The 19,488-nt window shown below is 36.5% G+C and overlaps 1 protein-coding gene across 1 annotated transcript in view; it reads left to right on the forward strand.

Annotated features, from left to right (window-relative positions):
• The window catches only part of TXNDC16 (thioredoxin domain containing 16), a 148,753-nt gene that overhangs the window by 20,687 nt on the left and 108,578 nt on the right, over nt 1–19,488 (forward strand). Inside the window, exons 7-8 of the mRNA XM_058429389.1 lie at nt 13,411–13,532; nt 17,547–17,644. Coding sequence (XP_058285372.1) covers nt 13,411–13,532; nt 17,547–17,644 — 220 coding nt within the window. The remainder of the gene's footprint in view (nt 1–13,410; nt 13,533–17,546; nt 17,645–19,488) is intronic.

Consider the following 19,488-nt stretch of genomic DNA (forward strand, 5'->3'; position numbering starts at 1 on the left):
TGCGGCATCATTTCTGAGGGCTCTGTTCTGTTCCATTGATCTATGTCTCTGTTGTGGTACCCAGCCATCCCATTACTGGGTATATACCCAAAGGACTATAAATCTTGCTGCTATAAAGACACATGCACACGTATGTTTATTGCGGCACTATTCACAATAGCAAAGAGTTGGAACCAACCCAAATGTCCAACAACAATAGACTGGATTAAGAAAATGTGGCACATATACACCATGGAATACTATGCAGCCATAAAAAATGATGAGTTTGGGTCCTTTGTAGGGACATGGATGAAACTGGAAAACATCATTCTCAGTAAACTATCGCAAGGACAAAAAACCAAACACCGCATGTTCTCACTCATAGGTGGAAATTGAACAATGAGAACTCATGGACACAGGAAGGGGAACATCACACTCCGGGGACTGTTGTGGGGTTGGGGGAGGGGGGAGGGACAGCATTAGGAGATATACCTAATGCTAAATGACAAGTTAATGGGTACAGGAAATCAACATGGCACATGGATACATATGTAACAAACCTGCACATTGTGCACATGTACCCTAAAACCTAAATTATAATAAAAAGAAAAAAAAGAAGTGAAATTAGCTGGACTTGGTAGTGGTTAATTTGGTAACAGTAGAACTACAAACTTGTTAATTCTTGATCTCTTCTTCTTTCCTACCTCATGCTACCCAGATCTAGTCTGATCACCATCTGAAATAGGCAAGGAAGAAGAGCAAAGTTACAGAACATGAGTCTACTTTAGCAAGTGGAATGTCCGTCATGCCTCAGTCAGGCATCTATAGGAGTTTGAGCCCCGGAACAGTGTACATCCGGGTGTTTTCAACATATAGGTCAGCCAGTGAGCATCCTAGGGCAATACCACCATTTAAGAGAAGAAACTGAGAGAAAAAAAAAAAATGTCAAGGAAGTAGAATTCCAAAGAAGCAGTGTCCTCATTTTTGTTTAAAATGTGAGAAAATGACTTATGTAATACAGTATTTTATAAAATTTCCCAGTAACGATATTTACAATGTTAAAGAACTATGCCAAACAGTATGCTGTCTCTTAGCTGTACCTTGCAAATTGCCATGAGGAACAACCTATCTTCTTACTTTTGTATGCTATAACCATCAGTTTGAAATACCCAGTTCCTGGCTAGCAGTTTTTTTTTTTTCTCTGTTGTACTCTTACAGTTGCATACTACTCATAAAAATAGATTTGAACTGGCCGGGTGCGGTGGCTCACGCCTGTAATCCCAGCACTTTGGGAGGCCAAGGTGGGCAGATCATGAGGTCAGGAGATCGAGACCATCCTGGCTAACACGGTGAAACCCTGTCTCTACTAAAAATACAAAAAATTAGCCGGGCGTGGTGGCAGGCGCCTGTAGTCCCAGCTACTTGGAAGGCTGAGGCAGGAGAATGGTGTGAACCCGGGAGGTGGAGCTTGCAGTGAGCCGAGATCGCACCACTGCACTCCAACCTGGGTGACAGAGTGAGACTCCATCTCCAAAAAAAAAAAAAAAAAGATTTGAACTGTTGCTTGACAACTTTTGTCCATTTTTAAATTATGTTTTAAACTTGATTTATTTTGAGATGGGGTCTTGCTGTATTCCCCAGGCTGGAGTTCATTGGCAATTCACAGGTGCAATTATATCCCACTGTGGCCTCAAACTCCTAACCTGAAGGGATTCTCCCACCTCAGCCTCCGGAATATCTGGGAGTACAGGTGCACACCACCACACTCAGCTTAAACTTTATTTTTTATTAATTTCTAGGAGCTCTCCTTATATAAAGCACAAACTGTAAACATTTTTTTTCAAGTTTTTTATTTGTCTTTTGAATTTCCCTATTATGTTCTTCAAAAAATTATGTGGTCAAATTTATTTTTTCTTTTTTGACTTCTGGATTTTAAGTTGTACTACCTTTCCGTTATTCCATTGTTATAAATGAATTCACCCATTTTGGGGATTTTTAAGAAACAAAGTCTAAGACTTTGTTTCTTAGAGCAGTTTTAGATGTACAGAAACTTGAAAAATTTACAGAAATTTGAGCAGATAGTACAGACAGGACAGAGAATTCCAGTATATCTCCTCCTTTATATATAGTTTTCCCTATTATTAACATTTTGCATTAGTGTGGTACAGTTGTTATAATTGATGAACCAATATTGACATTATTATTAACTAAAGTACATAGTTTACATTAAAGTTCACTCTTTGTGTTCTACATTCTATAAGTTTTGACAAATGTATGACACATTTCTACCATTAGTGTCATACAGAATAGATTGACTGCCCCCAAAATGCTCTGTGCCTAACTATTCATTCCTTCCTCTCTCCCCTACAAACCACTGATCTTTTTACTATCTCTGTAGTTTTGTCTTTTCCAGATGTGATACAGTTGGAATCATACAGCATGTAGCCTTTTCATCTTGGCTTCTTGCACTTAGTAATATGCATTTAAGGTTTCTGCATGTCTTTTCATAGCTTGATAGTTCATTTTTTTAATCACTGAATAATATTCCACTGAATGGATATATCACAGTTTAACCACTGACCTACTGAAAGACATCTTGGTTGCCAAGTTTTGGCAATTATGAATGAAGTTGTTATTAACATCCATATATAGGTTTTTGTGTGGTCCTAAGTTTCCAACTCCTTTGGGTAAATACCAAAGGAGTGTGATTGCTGGACTGTATGGTAAGATTGTGTTTAGTTTTATAAAACATTGCTAGCTGCCTTCCAGAGTGGCTGTACCATTTTGCATTCTCACCAGCAATGAATGAGAGTTCCTGTTGTTCCACATCCTTGTCAGCATTTGGTGTTGTCAGTGTTCCATATTTTGGCTAGCATAATAGGTATATAGTGGTATCTCTTTGTTGTTTTAATTTGTATTTCCCTGATGACATATGATGTGGAGGATGTTTTCATATGCTTATTTTCCATCTGTCTATCTATGATGAGGTTAAGGTCTTTGGTTCATTTTCTAATTGGGTTGTTTGTTTTCTTATTGTTGAGTTTCGTATATTTTGGATAACAGTCCTTTATCAGATATATTTTTCGCAAGTATTTTCTCCCAGACAAGCCAGTTTGTGGCTTGTCTTTTCATTCTCTTGATTCTAGTAGTGTTTCAGTGCTTTTTAAAAATACATGCCTGCATACTTAAATTTATTACTGGAGATTTTATATCTTTTTTTATTGTAAATTAATTTTTTCTTCTGTTACTTTCTAATACACGAGACACATTGACATATAAAGACATATACTGATATGTTCTTATATATATAAAAAATATACATCTTATCTATTATACAAGAGGTGTAATACATATATCCACATATATATACCTAGGTATTTTTTATGTATATATATATACACATGCATATATATACAGGTATTATATATATAATTATAATAGGTATTATATATAATATATAATAGGTTATATATATAATATATAATAGGTATTATATATAATAATATGTAATAGGTATTAGATATAATAATATATAATAGGTATTAGATATAATAATATGTAATAGGTATTATATATAATAATATGTAATAGGTATTATATAATAATATGTAATAGGTATATATAATAATATGTAATAGGTATTATATATTATATGTAATAGGTATATGTAATAATATATAATAGGTATTACATATAATATAATAGGCATATACATAATAATATATAATAGGTATTACATATAATATAATAGGCATATACATAATAATATATAATAGGTATATAGATAATATGTATAATAGGTATAGACAATAATACATATAATAGATATTATAGATAATATACATAATAGGTATTTTATATATATATACACACACACATATAAATATACCTAGGTATAATATATATACCAGTATATGAAAGATTAATTTCTGCATACTAATTTTGTGTCTTTTGACCTTATGGATTTTTAATATAAATTGAAAAATGAACCAGTTACAGCTATTATAGTTATTTATAATAAACAAAATAGTATTTCACTTATAATAAGGATATTATTACTGTAACTTATTACTAAGCAATTTTTTTGTATTTATATTGTCTTTTTTCTAAGATACTGTTATCTACTATTAGATATGTACATAAGAGCTGTGTATGTGTATATATCATATATAATTCTTCTACATTTACATTTTATTAGTCAGTAAACAGGCAAGTCAAAATTTCCTGGGATTGCCTCCATTTACAAAAATTCATTGACATACATATTAAAATATATTAATTTTAACTAGTCAGTTATTTTTTACCTAAATCCACTACTTAGCCTAATTCTCAATAAGGAGAAGTATTTACAGATGTTTGGATTGTTCTCAAAATACTTGTTTATGAACTAAAAGCCTGCACTAGAGAGTATGTGTTACTTTATTTGGCTTGCTTTTTAAAAATGTGTAACCCATGCTATTACTTTTATCCCAAAGCATTTGTATTGTTCCTTACTTAGAATGTTTTGCTTGAGACCAGTGACCTACAGTTATACTTGAACTTTGCTACTTCGTCAACAGAAAAGATCAACGTTTTAGATAATTTCTTATTCTCAGAATATGGAATTGAAGAAAAAATTAAGTTAGTAAAATCTGAGATAGAATAAGTAGTATAAACTTAGGGTGATCTTTATACTAATTTTTAATATTTGAAACATATATTTTTGGACCATTATTGTCAATTATGTATCTTTTTGGTAGGATATTTACAATATTGCTGAAACATCATTGATTTAAAATATAGTGACTTGTCAGTCTATTAGAATTTTCTCATATTGATTTTGCAGGATATAGTAAGTGAAATAAATCAAACGGTTAGGGCATAGCATAATACTATTTACATAGGAGAGGGGGTGTTAAGTACAAAACTCCAAAGAGTCTGAGTTGTTACCCTACTTGTGAGTCTGTGTAATATATATATATGTTATACACACATAGAAGACTTCTGAATTAGAGAACTGACCTTACGGCAATAACAGCAGCCAGAGTAGCATGGTAGTGCTATCCTCATACCTACTTCTCTACAGAATGACAAGGCAAGAGTTAGATGCTTATACCTATACATAGCAAGGTTTGAAGAAGGAGAACTTCAACATTATTAATCTCTGAGTTTATATAGGAGCTGGCACACTTACTCTTCCTGTCTGAAGAGAAAGTGCTTATCTTTTACTGTGGAATGTAAAAGCAGAAGAGGAAGGCCTCTATCACTAAATATAAGCATTTGACTCTGGGGAAGAGAAGATAGTGTTTAGAAAAAACAAATTATTTTTCCTCTGCTCTCACAAAACATAGAATACTTCTGTGACCAGATGTTTGAGGAGTCTTCTCCACACACCAACTCTGTAGCTGACATCAGCGGGGTGTCCTCTCATTCAATTCTGATGGTATCTACCTGAAGATAGTATCAGATCCTGCATGTTGAAGGCTAATTCCCCAAGACTGCCCCCTACCTGAGATGCCAGTCAGATAGGACAGAAGCTCCTATGCTTCTGTCTGAACGGCTGTAAATTGGGGTTCTCATGGCTCCAACAAGCCCCTTATCGGGCTTGGCTGTTTCTCTAGAGTGGCTCACAGAACTCAGGGAAACAATTATTTGCATTTATTGGTTTATTACAAAGAGTACTGCAAAGGATACAGATGAAAAGATGCATGGGGCAGGGCACATGGGAAGGGGCGTGGAGCTTCCATGCCCTCCCCTGGCATGCTGCCCTCCCCTGGCATGCCACCCTCCAGGAACTTCTGTGCATTTTGCTATCTGGAAGCTCTTCAAGCCCTGTCCCTTTGGGGTTTTATGGAGACTTTGTTATGTAGATATGATTGATTAAACCATTGGCCGTTGGTGAACAACTAACCTTCAGCCCCTTGCTCCTCCTCAGAGATTGAGGGTTAGAGCTGAAAGTCCTAACCCTCTAATCATGCCTTGGTCTTTTAGTGACCAGGCCTCATCCCGAAGCTATCTGCCAGCCATCAGTCAGCGCATTAGCAAACGTAAGACATCAGTTTGGTGGAGATTGTAAGGATATCAGGAGATGTATGCCAGGAAATGGGGTTGGGGACCAAATATATATTTTACAATATCACAGATATGTTTTATTTCTCTTTGAATGGAAGCACATGGCTCCTGGAGAAAAGGAAACAAGCCTAGAGTAGGACTTCTCCATTTTTCTATCTTGCTAGATTTGATCTTCAGGAGACTTGGTCTGTGTAGGAGCACTGGGAGAGCCACATGGGATTTCCTTCTACAGGGGCGCATGTAAATACATACAGTATATATGTATGTGGCATATATATTACAAGGTTTCACAAAAACTGAACATATTGGTTGATAGGAATGATATGGGGAAGCTGGGGGTGGGGGATGAAGTAGACTCTTTAACTTTTTTGGTACCTTTTGTGTTTTGAACCCTATAAAAGTATTACCACTTTGTGAAATAAATGACATTTAAATTAAAAATGAGAATTTGGATTTATAGTCTAAAAATTCTTAACTCTGCTTTCTAAATATACAAAGTGAAAAGTGGTAGAATCGAGTGGTTCATTTACTATGTGAGGAAAATTTTACTTCCCAGCTTCTAGATGGGGTTACGAATGGTAATACAGTTGGCCCTCCATATTCACAGGTTCTGCATCTGTGGATTCAACCACGAGTGGATCAAAAATATTTGAAAAAGGCAATCAAATATAACAATACAACAGTAAAAAAATTTAAAATACAGTATAACTACGTAGCATTTACATTGTATTAGGTATGATAAGTAAGTAATTTAGAGATGATTTAAAGTATACAGGAAGATGTGTGTAGGTTATGGCAGATTCTCTGCCATTTTATATGGGACTTGAGCATCCATGGGTTTTGGTATCCAAGAATCAATCCTGGATATCAGTCCCCTGAGGATACTGAGAGATGATTGTATTTAGAAAAGGAAAGTAACAACTAATTTTTATTTTTATTTATTTATTATTATTATTATTATTATTTTGAGACGGAGTCTCACTCTGTCGCCCAGCCTGGAGTGCAATGGTGTGATCTCGGCTCACTGCAACCTCTGCCTCCTGGGTTCAAGCAATTCTCCTGCCTCAGCCTCCTGAGTAGCTGGGATTACAGACATGTGCCACCACACCTGGCTAATTTTTTTTTTTTTTTTTTTTTGTATTTTTAGTAGAGACAGGGTTTTACCATGTTGGTTAGGCTGGTCTCAAACTCCTGACCTTGTGATCCGCCGGCCTGGGCCTCCCAAAGTATTGGGATTACAGGTGTGAACCACCGTGCCTGGCCCAACTAATTTTTATTGATTGAGAATATGAGCAATTTATATTTATTTTCCTCATTCTTATGTGTTATACTTGCAGCCTCATGAGATTATTGTGATGATCAAAATAACACGTGAAAATAATGTGTTACGGATTTTGCCCAGTGCTCTAAAATGTTATTTTATATATATATAAATGCAGGAAGTTTTATTTATCAGTTAAGAAGAAAAAAACAAATGTGAGTTCATGGTGTGGCAGTTGGTGGGAATATTTGCCATGAGGCAGCAGTTGCAACAAAAGGCCATTCTTTTTTTTTAGTTTCGCTCTTGTTGCCCAGGCTGGAGTGCAATGGCGTGATTTCGGCCCTGTGCAACCCCCACCTCCTGGGTTCACGTGATTCTCCTGCCTCAGCCTCACGAGTAGCTGGGATTACAGGCGCTTGCCACCATGCCCAGCTAATTTTTGTATTTTTAGTAGAGACAGGGTTTTACCATGTTGGCCAGGCTGGTCTCAAACTCAGGACCTCAGGTGATCCACCTGCCTCAGCCTCCCAAAGTGCTGGGATTACAGGAGTGAGCCACCACGCCCAGCCCATTCTTCTTTACCTGTACTCATTGTTGACTCCTAAGAATCCTCAGGCCAGGTGAGATGGCTCACACTGTAATCCCAGCACTTTGGGAGGCTAAGGAAAGAGGATCACTTGAGGCCAGGAGTTCAAGATCAGCCCGGGCAATATTATGAGACCCCAGTTTCTACAAAAAGTTTTTAGATATTAGCCAGGCATGGTGATGCGTGCCTGTTGTCCTAGTTACTCAGACTGAGGCTGAGACAGGATAATAGCTTGAGCCCAGAAGCTCGAGGCTGCAGTGAGCTATGATTTTGCCATTCAGCCTATGTGACAGAGCAAGACCTCAAAAAAAAATAAAAATAAAAAATCAAATGATGCAAAAGAAAAAAAATCATCAAATGATGCAAAAAGAAAAGATAATCCAGTAAGAAACAGTGAAATCTCACTAACTCTTTATTAAGATATGGTACTACTTCTTGTGACAATACTGTATTTTGTCAGAAAATAGAAATTCCTTTCCCTTTATGTTAACATATTACTCATAACATGAACTTCAAGTATTAGAAGAATTATTTTTAACTGTCATAGTTTCTACTAATATTTTATTCTTTAACACATTATTGCAGAGCATAAGGATTGAGTGTTTAGGCATTGTTACTGTAGAACCTCGGGGGAAAGTTACTGTTACAGCTGTCCTCCTCTAAAACTCCTGAACTATGCCCATGCTGTTCTCTTCTGAATAGGCATTGAGCGATTGCTCATTCTTTTATTCATATCAGATTTGTTCCTATACAATATTGTCAGGTGGGTTCCTGTTTGATAATGACATACTTTTTACTGGGAAATTATAAGAAAAAATTGCTTTTCTTGGATTTGAATTCCTCACAGCTCTGTTAAATGGTATTAATGGTTATATCTCCGAACTGCAAATTTTTATACAAAGTGCTTCTACTAGTACATATGTGGTACATGACATATATTAGGTGCTTAAATTTTGGATTTGTGGATGATGAATTTGGAAGTTTTACTTTTTGTTTGTTAAAAATGGAAAGATCAGAAATACTCTTAAATTTTAAGGGCATAAAATTATTTCTAGTAGTAAGAATTTTAAAAGAAGCAAGCTATTAGGGGAATATATGATTTATGACAAAAGACTAAGACTGATATTTGTGAACTTTATTATTGTACTGTCAAGAGGTGGCTTCTACCTGTTTGGTTTGTTTTTAATCTATGTTAATTTAGAAATACTCATTAAAAGACTTTGGGATATTTCTTTTTATATGTGAATCTGCACAGTCATAGTACACAGTAATTAATTTAGATAAAAGTAATTTATTTCTCTCTCTCTTTTTTTTCCTGGGGGTTTTGGTATGGTAAAACATTTACATTTTCCTTTTTATTGTGTTCTGATAATTTGAATGATGACAGAAATGTAATACAAAAATTGTCTATATCTCAAAACAGATTGAGTTGCTTGCTGCTCTAAAAGTAGGGTCAGGTAGACCCTTTGTTGTTTTTCTTTCTGACACCCACTCAATTCTTGGCCAAATAGCTTATCTACCTAATAGTTATTGCAGGAAAATCTCAGGAAAAGCATGCCAAAGAAAACGAAGGCCTTTCTGGGACAGGAAGAACCTAGTTAGAGCAGCCCCAGGCTGTTTTACCCCATCAACAGAGCAAGAAAATCCCAAGAGAGACTTTTCCTTTAACCCATTTTTGTCAGTATTTCTCCTCTTTGGAACTGGAGTAAAGGAGCACAGGCTGTGGAATGGATCCTCAGATTCTGAAAATTAATATATTAAGGAATATATTAAAGTGAGGAAGCCATTGGGAAAAATCATAGGGATCATTACATTATGAATGTCATTAGTTTTGGTTATTATTATGTCATGGATAATGACTACTTAATGAGCTTTGGGACATTAGGCAGGGTAACCTCTTTAAGCCCCATGAACTTATCTTTAAAATGGGGTTAATGATAGTTCTGCTTTCAGATGGTTGCCATGAAAATTAAACAAGACAGAGTGCATTGCTGAGGGTTTTTAGTTATAAGCCCTAGAATCTGGGTCTGACTGGCTTAAGCAGAAAAGGATTTGGAGTGGATATAGGAAATCTCAGCCTTGCTACAAGGGCTAGAGAACTGGACTCAAAGGTTAGACAGCTCTAGATACAGTGAAAATTATGACACAGAATGAGTCTGAGGAGGACAGCTGCATTATTGCTGAGCATTGGGTACTACAGCTTGCATTACCTGCATTGGGGCTGTGACTAACAATTGTCATTGCTACCTTTGAAGCCAGCTGTTATTGCCACCGCTTCTTGAAATAATTCTTTACTGTTCCTTGTTCTTGGTATCGCTTGCTCCTGCTTCAGAATCTCAGGCAAGTGATTCTTTGTCGGATAGTCATGCCTTGTAGCAAGGAGCCTGGGAAAGCAAGGTTGATAGTATCAGCTTTCACTTGGGCTCTGCCTACCTTGAAGACTTAGAAAACTGGGCAAAGCAAAAGGGAGTGGGCAGCCCCCAAATTGATAAATTGCCACTATTTGTAAAGTGCTTAGTACTATGCCTGGCATGTGGTAAGTACCTAATAAATATTTGCCAGTCTTTATTGCAAACAATGGTTGGGGAGGGTTGTATACTCAGACTTAATTTTTGAAGCAAATAGATTGGAGATAATAAAACAATAAAAGTCATGACTAGGTGAATGTAATTTCCAAGCCTAGAATTTACATAGTAGTCCAATTAAGTTAACTAGATTGTACCTCCCAACTGTTTTGAAGTAACTGAAGAGTGATTCTGGACTTGTTAGCCAAAATGTATAGTCAGACAATAGCTCAGCTTGCCACTGAGACTCCATTGCCGTTCTTTAGTTGCCACCTTTCCACCTGGTTTCCCATTTTTATAAGTGGTCAATAATACAATTTAGAAATTCCTGGCCTTGGTGTCAGAAGCTCTACCAGCAACTAGAAGTATGATTTGGAGCAGGTTACTTAGTCTCTGAGATTGTTGCCTGTGTATGAATATGTGTGTAATACTGTTCCAGAAGTATTGTTGAGAGGTTAAATGAAAACTTGAAAATACCTAGCACATAGTGAATACTGCTCAGTAAATATTTCTTATAAAAACAAAACAAGAACCTTGGGAATGATAGAAGATCAAGTTTTACATTTCTTTTAAAAAGTGGAAGAAATCTGTAATGAATGGGTAAATATTTAAGCCAGCATAATTTAGGGCAGCGCTTTCAGGGTGCCCACTGAGTGGAAATATTTTTATAGTAATACTAAGGCATTATTTGGCTTTTTCACTTTCATTCCCTCATGAATTGGGGTTCTAGAGGCTACATGATGTGTGAAGTCACAACAGATTAGATACAGGAGCAGAAATGAAAATCCAGCTGTCTTCTATTTAGTCCGATATTAAAGATATTTGCAAAAATGTAAAACAAGGCCAGGCGCAGTGGCTCACGCCTGTAATCCCAGCACTTTGGGAGGCCGAGGTGGGCGGATCACAAGGTCAGGAGTTCAAGACCAGCCTGGCCAATATGGTGAAACTCCATCTCTACTAAAAATACAAAAAAAAAAAAAAAAAATAGCCAGGCATAGGGGTGCACGCCTGTAGTCCCAGCCACTCAGGAGGCTGAGGCAGAAGAATCGCTTGAACCCAGGAGGGGATGGTTGCAGTGAGCCGAGATCGTGCCACTGCACTCTAGCCCGGCGACAGAGCGAGACTCCGTCTCAAAAAAAAAGTAAAACAATACCATTCTTCTAAGTTTTCCTTTGGTTTTGTAAATTTTGGTTATTTTTTTAAATAAAAAGTATTTATGTTAACATGTAATGGTGTTTATTTTTAAAAGTTAGTAAATATTTTAAAATTCCTGTTTTAATTCCTATTTTGGCAACTATTGATAAACATAACTTACATAAACAAAAGCTCCTTGAGGACCTCAATAATTTTAAAGGATATAAAAGTTTCCTGAGACCAAAAAGTTTGAGAACTGCTGTATTAGGCAAAACTTTACAGGAGGAAACAATGTTTGACCAATTTATTGGAAGTATTTGAGTGAACCATTGTTTAAGTATGTGGACCTGCAACATGAAAATTTTGAAAAGTTTTCAAAATTTTTTGAAGTTTAGCCTATCAAAAATACATACTTGTGCACATGGGGATTAAGTGGAATGAGTTGTTAGGGATAGAGAATTTATATAGAAGTAGACAACTTTATTTTTATTTTTATTTTATTTTATTTTTTTGAGACAGAGTCTTGCTCTGTTGCCCAGGCTGGAGTGCGGTGGCACGATCTCGGCTCACTGCAAGCTCCTCCTCCTGGGTTCACGCCATTCTCCTGCCTCAGCCTCCCGAGTAGCTGGGACTACAAGCACCCGCCACTGCACCTGGCTAATTTTTTGTATTTTTAGTAGAAACAGGGTTTCACCGTGGTCTCGATCTCCTGACCTTGTGATCCGCCCACCTTGGCCTCCCAAAGTGCTGGGATTACAGGCGTGAGCCACTGCACCCAGCCAGAAGTAGACAACTTTAAAAAAGGGATAATTTTGGATGAATAAATATGATCAGTCAGTCTGATTTATACACTGAAAGGATGATTCGGAAGAATTACGGTCAAGTGGAAAGATCACTGGACTAGGACTGAGAACATCTGTTCTGTATTCTGGCTTCTTGATTCAATAAATGTGTTTTTGAGTAAGCTCATCAGTGTTTTGAACTTCCATTTCTTCAAATAAAGAATGGGAGTAAATAATTCCTGCCCTAATTTTTCTTTCACTCATTCAATAAATATTTATTGAATATCTACGGTGTACTAGGCTGTATTACAAATTTTTACAGATATAGTGATAAAATATGCAAAATCCTTGCCTCAAGGGCATGAGGGTTTAATGAGAAATGTGGGGATAAACAAGTAAATAAATATATAAATAATTATAAATTGTAATAAGTACTATAAAGGAATGAACTAGTGAAATGAGAGGAAAATGCTACAGGCCTACTTACACAGGACCAACAGAGAAGAGTTCTCTGAGGCAGCGATGTTTAATCTGAGATCATACTTATGAAATGGAGCAAAAGGAATAGCTTCCAGCAAAGAAAACTGTGCAGAGGCTCTGAAGTTTGCCTAGAATGTTGTAAACATGAGGAATGGTAAAACAAAATGAAGTTGGAGAGGTAGACAAGGTGTAGGTCTTGTCAGACCTTATAGGCCATGCAAATAAGCCTGCTGTTTAGGTTTGTGAAGGGCTTAAATGTGTTCAAGGCTGAGAGATCTATGTGGGATTATTTGGCCAGACTAGGGTGTTAGTGAATACAGTTTTAATCTGTTGAGACCATTGTAGTAGAGAATGAACATCATCTCACAACTGTCCCTGGTTGATGTTCTCAGAGACAGATTAATGATCTGGAGAGTGATTCTAATTTAGTATTATTAAAATGCTTACATTATTACTACTGATAATTTGTTCAACAGAGATATATTTCTCATTTGGTTAGATTCTTTAACAGAAGTGTGGTGTAACTAAATACATAACAGATTTTTCTACTAATTATATCTATATTTATTTCAGTGCTCTTCTTTTTAATGAAGTGAAATATATTACCAACCTGGAAGATCTTCAGAACATAGAAAATGCTCTGAAAGGAAAAGCAAATATTATATTCTCATATGTAAGAGCCATTGGAATACCAGGTATTCTTTAACTTTTGCTTTAATCTTTGCTGTGCCTCTGTATTATGTATGTTGAAGTACTTAAAATAGTGTATTTTCTGACTACAGTCTTAATATTTAAAATAAATCTAAAGCATCTTTACTATTATGCTATTTTTCTTTAAATGGGCAGCATAATTTAGTGGTTGAATAAGAACTCTCTAGGTTAGACTTCCTGCCATACTAATTACTTGTAGTGAGCCCTTGGACAAGTTACTTAACTTCAGTTTCCTAGTGATTAAGATGGGGAAAATAAATTGTGCCTACCTGTTAGTGTAATTGTGAGAATCAAATGAACTTTAATGAATACTTAAAATAAATTATTTTAATTAAATATTTAAATGAATAATTAAATGGTTCCTGGAGTGTAGTAGGTACTCTGAAAGAAAGTTAGCTATTTCTTTTTTATTTCCTTATAGCCCCCCTGTACCTGGTATAGTGGTTTCCAGTATTCAGTACATAATGTTGACTAACTTAGATTGGAAGGAGCAAAGATAAGAGTAAGGGAGAAAAATAGGAAGTTATTGCAATAAGTCAAGCAAGACATGATGCTGGGTGGCTTGGACCAGGGTGATGGCAATGGAGGTGGCAATAAATTTGAATTTTAGCAGTGTTTGGGAAGTAAAGCTAACTGAGTTTGCTGATCTATTGGATATAGATTGAGAAATAGTGGAGACAAGGGGTGGTTCTGGGGTTTGGGCCTGAGCTACTTGAAAGGTGAATTTGCTAGCAACTGAGGTTCAGAAGACTGGGGATAGATAGTTTGGAGAGGAAGCTCTTGGAATTCACTTTTTGACATCATACTTGTGAAATTCCCAATAGACATTCAAGTAGAGATATGAATATGGTAGTTGGGTATTACTAGACTGCATTTCATGTTGGAAGTACAGACTAGGGATGTAAATTTGAGAAATAAAGCTGTGAGACCAGAAGAGATCACTGAGTGAGTCTAGATGGAAAAGAGAAGACTGAACCTATTAGATACTTTAACATTTATGGATCAGTAAGGTAAGGATGAACCGGTAAAGGAGACAGAATGAATGTGGTAGAAGTGCCCAGTAAGCAAGGTAAAGATAGAGTTTTAAGGAAGAGAGCAGGAACAATTCTGTTAAATGATGCTGAAAGGTTGATATAAGATCAGAAGTGCCAAGTGGCCATTATGCCTAGCAGTATAGAAGTTACTGGTGACCTTGACAAGCACAGTTTCTGTAAAGTGGTAGGGGTTTAATGCCTGATAGGAAGGATATAAGACAGAATAGGTAGAGAGCAATTGAAGACTGAACACGGAGACTTGTTAGAAAAGTTTTGCTATTGGGAATGAGAAAAACGGGGCACGGGCTGGAAGAATATATGGGGTTAGGAGAATAATTTTTTTAAAAAGCATATTTGTATGTTAACGAGAAAGTTTTGGTAGGAAAGGGGAAATGCCTCACACAGGAAAAAGAGGGGAGAGTTGGAGCAAAGTTTTCCAGTAGGCAAGAGAGGATGGAATCTAGCGAACAAGGGCAGGGGTTGTTCTTGGGTGGGAGCACAGAAGGTTCATCTCTGGTAACCAGAGGGATGAGAAAATATGGACATCCATTCAGCCAAGTGGGTGGGTAGATATGGTGCTAAGAGTTTATAAAAGTTTTTTGGTTTGTTTTTTAATTGGTTGTTCTCGGTGAAATAGACACAAAATCATCAGCTAATTTGAGGGAAGAGTTGAGAGAGCTCTTTCGGAGGCCTGGAAATAAAGAATGGTTGTTATGCAGCAATAATAGTTAATATTAGCAATTTAAAATGACACCATTAGCGTGGTGATGCTAGCTTGTGTTGGCTTCCCTCCACCTCGCCCCAGCTATGTTTCCTTTTACAGCTGTAAGTATTGAACAGGCTGAGCACTGAGTTAACCTGGATTATATTTTTTAGCCTAAAAAACAGGTCAGGGAAATTATTATAAAGATTGACCAGGGAATTTAAGCTTAATTAGAGGGAAAGAGAAGACCAGAGGGGGAGGACCTATGGATTGTAGGTCCTGATGGGTTAGAGTTGTATGATATACAGAGTGAGCTGGAGATGTGTGTTTGTGTGGGGGAGGAGGGAAATTATGGAGGGGATTGCATTAATTGGTGATTGTGAGGTGTAGAGTTAGTGGTTAAGATATGATTGAAGAAAGATGACTGGAATAAAGAAGGCCAAGTCCTGAGAGGCTGGGATTTTGAAAGGATCATCTACCTGGATGATAAGAATAAAATTCCCAAGGATTATGAAAGGAGTAGTACTAGAGAGAGTGACAGTGTGACAGAAGCTAAATTCTTCGTGGAATGACGGGAAGTGGTCCTGGCTGGGGTTGACTCCAAGGTGGGGTGGTGAGTGGAATAATCTGATGATATGCAATTCAAGTGCTAGGAGAATATGTGGGGGATGGGAAGATAATTGTCTGGAAATGACAGTGAGGAGAAAAGGGAAAATAAAACCTGAAAAGGAGGAATCATCAAAGAAATACTTCAAGAAAATTTCCCGGAACTGAAGGATTTGAGCTTCCAGATGGAAAGGACACATTGAGTCCCAGCATAGTGGATGACCACAGAGCCACACTAAGACATCCTATTTTGAAATTTTAGAATATTAGATAAAAAGACTATTCTAAAATCTTCCAGAGGGAAAAGGAGAGTTTGCAGTTCAAGGATTGAGGATCAGAATGGCATTGAACTTCTTAAATTGCTGTACTAGAAATGGAAGGAAATGGAGCAGTGTTTTCAGAATTCTCAGGGGAAATGACTAGCACCTAGAATTCTGTACCCAGCCAACTATAGTTAATTTTGAAAATAAAATTAAGACACTTTCAGATGTGCAGGACTGCAAAAGTTGTCTATTCCATATGGCCTCTTGCAGGAAGGTGTTAGATAATGGGCACAAGGGAGCAATAAAGAAGACAATATTGGATAACAGGCAAAAGGACCCAACACAAGAGAGGGAGTAAGAGAATCCTCAGGATGGCAGTTGTGCAGCAGGCCAGGTAGCAAGAGTCCATATTGGAGCAAATCAGAAGGCTCTGCAGAAATGTTTACAAGAAGATGGATTTGATAGTATACATGATATATTTGAATATTGAGAGAGTTAGAAAATTGTGTAAGAGTTTAGGAAGAAATTAGAAAAAAAAAAAACCAAAATTTTTAAAAAGATAGTTATAACTATAGTGAAGAAGTTGCTCAAAAAGGGAAAGTGGCCATTCTGTACCATATGGCTTATCTGTAAATAATATTTACTGAGTCAACAAAGTAAATACTGGATATTGATCTAATAAAAGTTAGAACTATATTGGGAGAGTTGGGATGGGATATGTTTACATTTGTGGAGCTGAGTTTCAGGAAAGAGATGATTTGTCATCTTCCACAGTACGAAGTCAACAGATAATACTAAAACTCTTGTTATACATATTAAGTTATATATGATACACACACACACACACACACACACACACACGTATGAAATAAAGAGTTGAGATAAAAGAAATAAGAGAAGAAGAAATGAGTTGAAAGTGCTTGTCCCTTGGGAATTGGAAATGCAGTAGAGGGTGGGGGAGTGGCTATTTTTCTTAATATGCCTTGTAAAATTATTGTTTTCTTTCAGTGTAAGTTTGATTAAAAAAACTAACCCAGAAATAATATACACAGACACATACACAAATACAACCTAACATGAAAGTTGTATGGTGGATTCATATTCTCTTCTCTACTACTAGAAAGAAACTACCACAAGTTTGTTGTATATGATATTCTCAAGTAAAAACTCATTTTCTACTCCCTCTGAATTCTTCTCTTACCTTGAATAGAATAGACTTTTTATAACTTCTTTTAACTGCCTGCATTTTCCCAACTAGTATCCCTGTGAAGGATTTTTCTTTAAATATAGTAGAACATAAAGGAGCGTAGGATAATACTCAGAATAGAAGTTTACATAGAGTCACACAAACTAATTTTTCCTGTCCTCCAACTCCCTTTATCTCTTCTTCAGAGCACAGAGCAGTCATGGAAGCCGCTTTTGTGTATGGGACTACATACCAATTTGTCTTAACCACAGAAATTGCCCTTTTGGAAAGTATTGGGTATGTATAAAAAGCACATGTCAGCAATTTAAAGGTTTTTATTTTCTTCTTCACTTATTTCACATTACTTAGCATTTCCATTATGCTCCCACAGCATGGGCTTAGATAAAGGAACCATAGCAGATGTGAATATATAAATGAAACCTGAAATCCCCTTTATTACTATAGTCTGCTGTATTACAGTCTTAAAATATACAGAAGTGATGTTAGAATAAGGTAACGAAGGCAGTGTGGATAAGCCACAAGATGTGAGTGGCCAAGTGGGATATCTTAGGAATGGATCTCCTGCAGTGATCAGATAGGGGGTAAAATAACAGCTTTCAAAATGAAGCTTCAGAAATTCTCTGTGAGACTCTCGTAAGTTACTTTGTCAACTGTATTTAGGTACAGTTTTTGAACAGAATGTTTGAATGTTTATTTTTCTTGTCTAGTTTACAATTTTAGGTAGAAGCCTACTTTCCACACTTTTTGGCTGGGCAACCTAGGGTTAAAGTTTTCTTTCCTTTTTGTTTGACTTCAAAATGCTCTTCAGGAAAATTAATCCAAAACAGGGCAAAATGGTGATTGTATGACCTTTTAATGCCATCCAAGAGTTTTTAATGAGCCCTCCTGCTGACCTCTCAGGAAACAGCAGCTATATGATATGCCACACACAAAAGTTTAAAGCCCAGATGTTTTACAGCTCTACATTTAGAGGCTAGGGCATAGCAAACTGATAAGGTGAAATGACTTTTGAGGGAAGGAGAGTAGGCAGAAAAGAAAGTTTCTACAAAGAGAAGTTATGTTTTTATTGCTCTGTATGACATTGACCAGCATTCCTTTTTCCATTAGTCTCTCCTTATTGACCTGTCTCATTCTGCTGATTCTCTCATTAATGAGTTAAATAAAATGGATGCATGCTCACTGTTTGTCTGTACTGCTGATTTCCCATCCTGGAATGGGTGAAGCCTTGTTATTCTCCATACCACAGTGATTGCATGCTAGCCCCACAGTTTCTCTGAGGGTTAGTTGTTTGTATTCTCTCATGTTACCAGCCTCTATATTTTTTAGTTAATGAATAATTGCAAATAATAGTGATATTAAAACATAAAGAGGTGGTTATTCATTGGCAAGGTATAGGTCCTATTATTTACCTTACACATCCTGTTCAGTAAGTTATACATATATGTATAATATATGTGTATATATACTGTGTATATATATATATTTGTATACACACAGAATATGTATATATATTCTGATCTAAGACTAAGGGATGGTATTGTTCTGTAAGATTTTTTTGCTTTTCCCATTTTTTAAATGGGAATTTAAAAATGCACAGTTATCTTCTTATCCTGTTTTTCATTTGCTTTTGAATATATGATGTATTGGGGAAGTTTGGAATATCATTTCTTCATGGGTAACAAGATGGTGATGAGTCATCCCTGGACCTGAGGTGACAGGGAAAGACTATGGATTCTGAATACAGTGGTGCTGTGATATCACTTCTGGATAAAGTAGTTGGCTGTTTGGATTATCTCCTAATAGGAGTGAGGTGAATAACATTCTTTCTTTCACTTGTTAATTCTTTCATTCAGCGAATATTTATTGAATGCTTTCTGTGTGATGTAGACACTATTCTAGTTTCTGGCGTTATAACATCAGTTAAGGCTAGTATATTAATTGCTGTATCATATTGGATCTGAGTGTGTTTGAAATTATTTGTTAAGAAAAGCGTTTATGAGGAACAGCTCCGGTCTCCAGCTCCCAGCCCCAGCGACACAGAAGACGGGTGATTTCTGCATTTCTGCTTGAGGTACTGGTTTCATCTCACTAGGGAGTGCCTAACAGCGGGTGCAGGACAGTTGGTGA

The sequence above is a fragment of the Hylobates moloch genome, unplaced genomic scaffold (genome assembly GCF_009828535.3).
Source record: "Hylobates moloch isolate HMO894 unplaced genomic scaffold, HMol_V3 SCAFFOLD_16, whole genome shotgun sequence".
Taxonomy (NCBI): Eukaryota; Metazoa; Chordata; class Mammalia; order Primates; family Hylobatidae; genus Hylobates; species Hylobates moloch.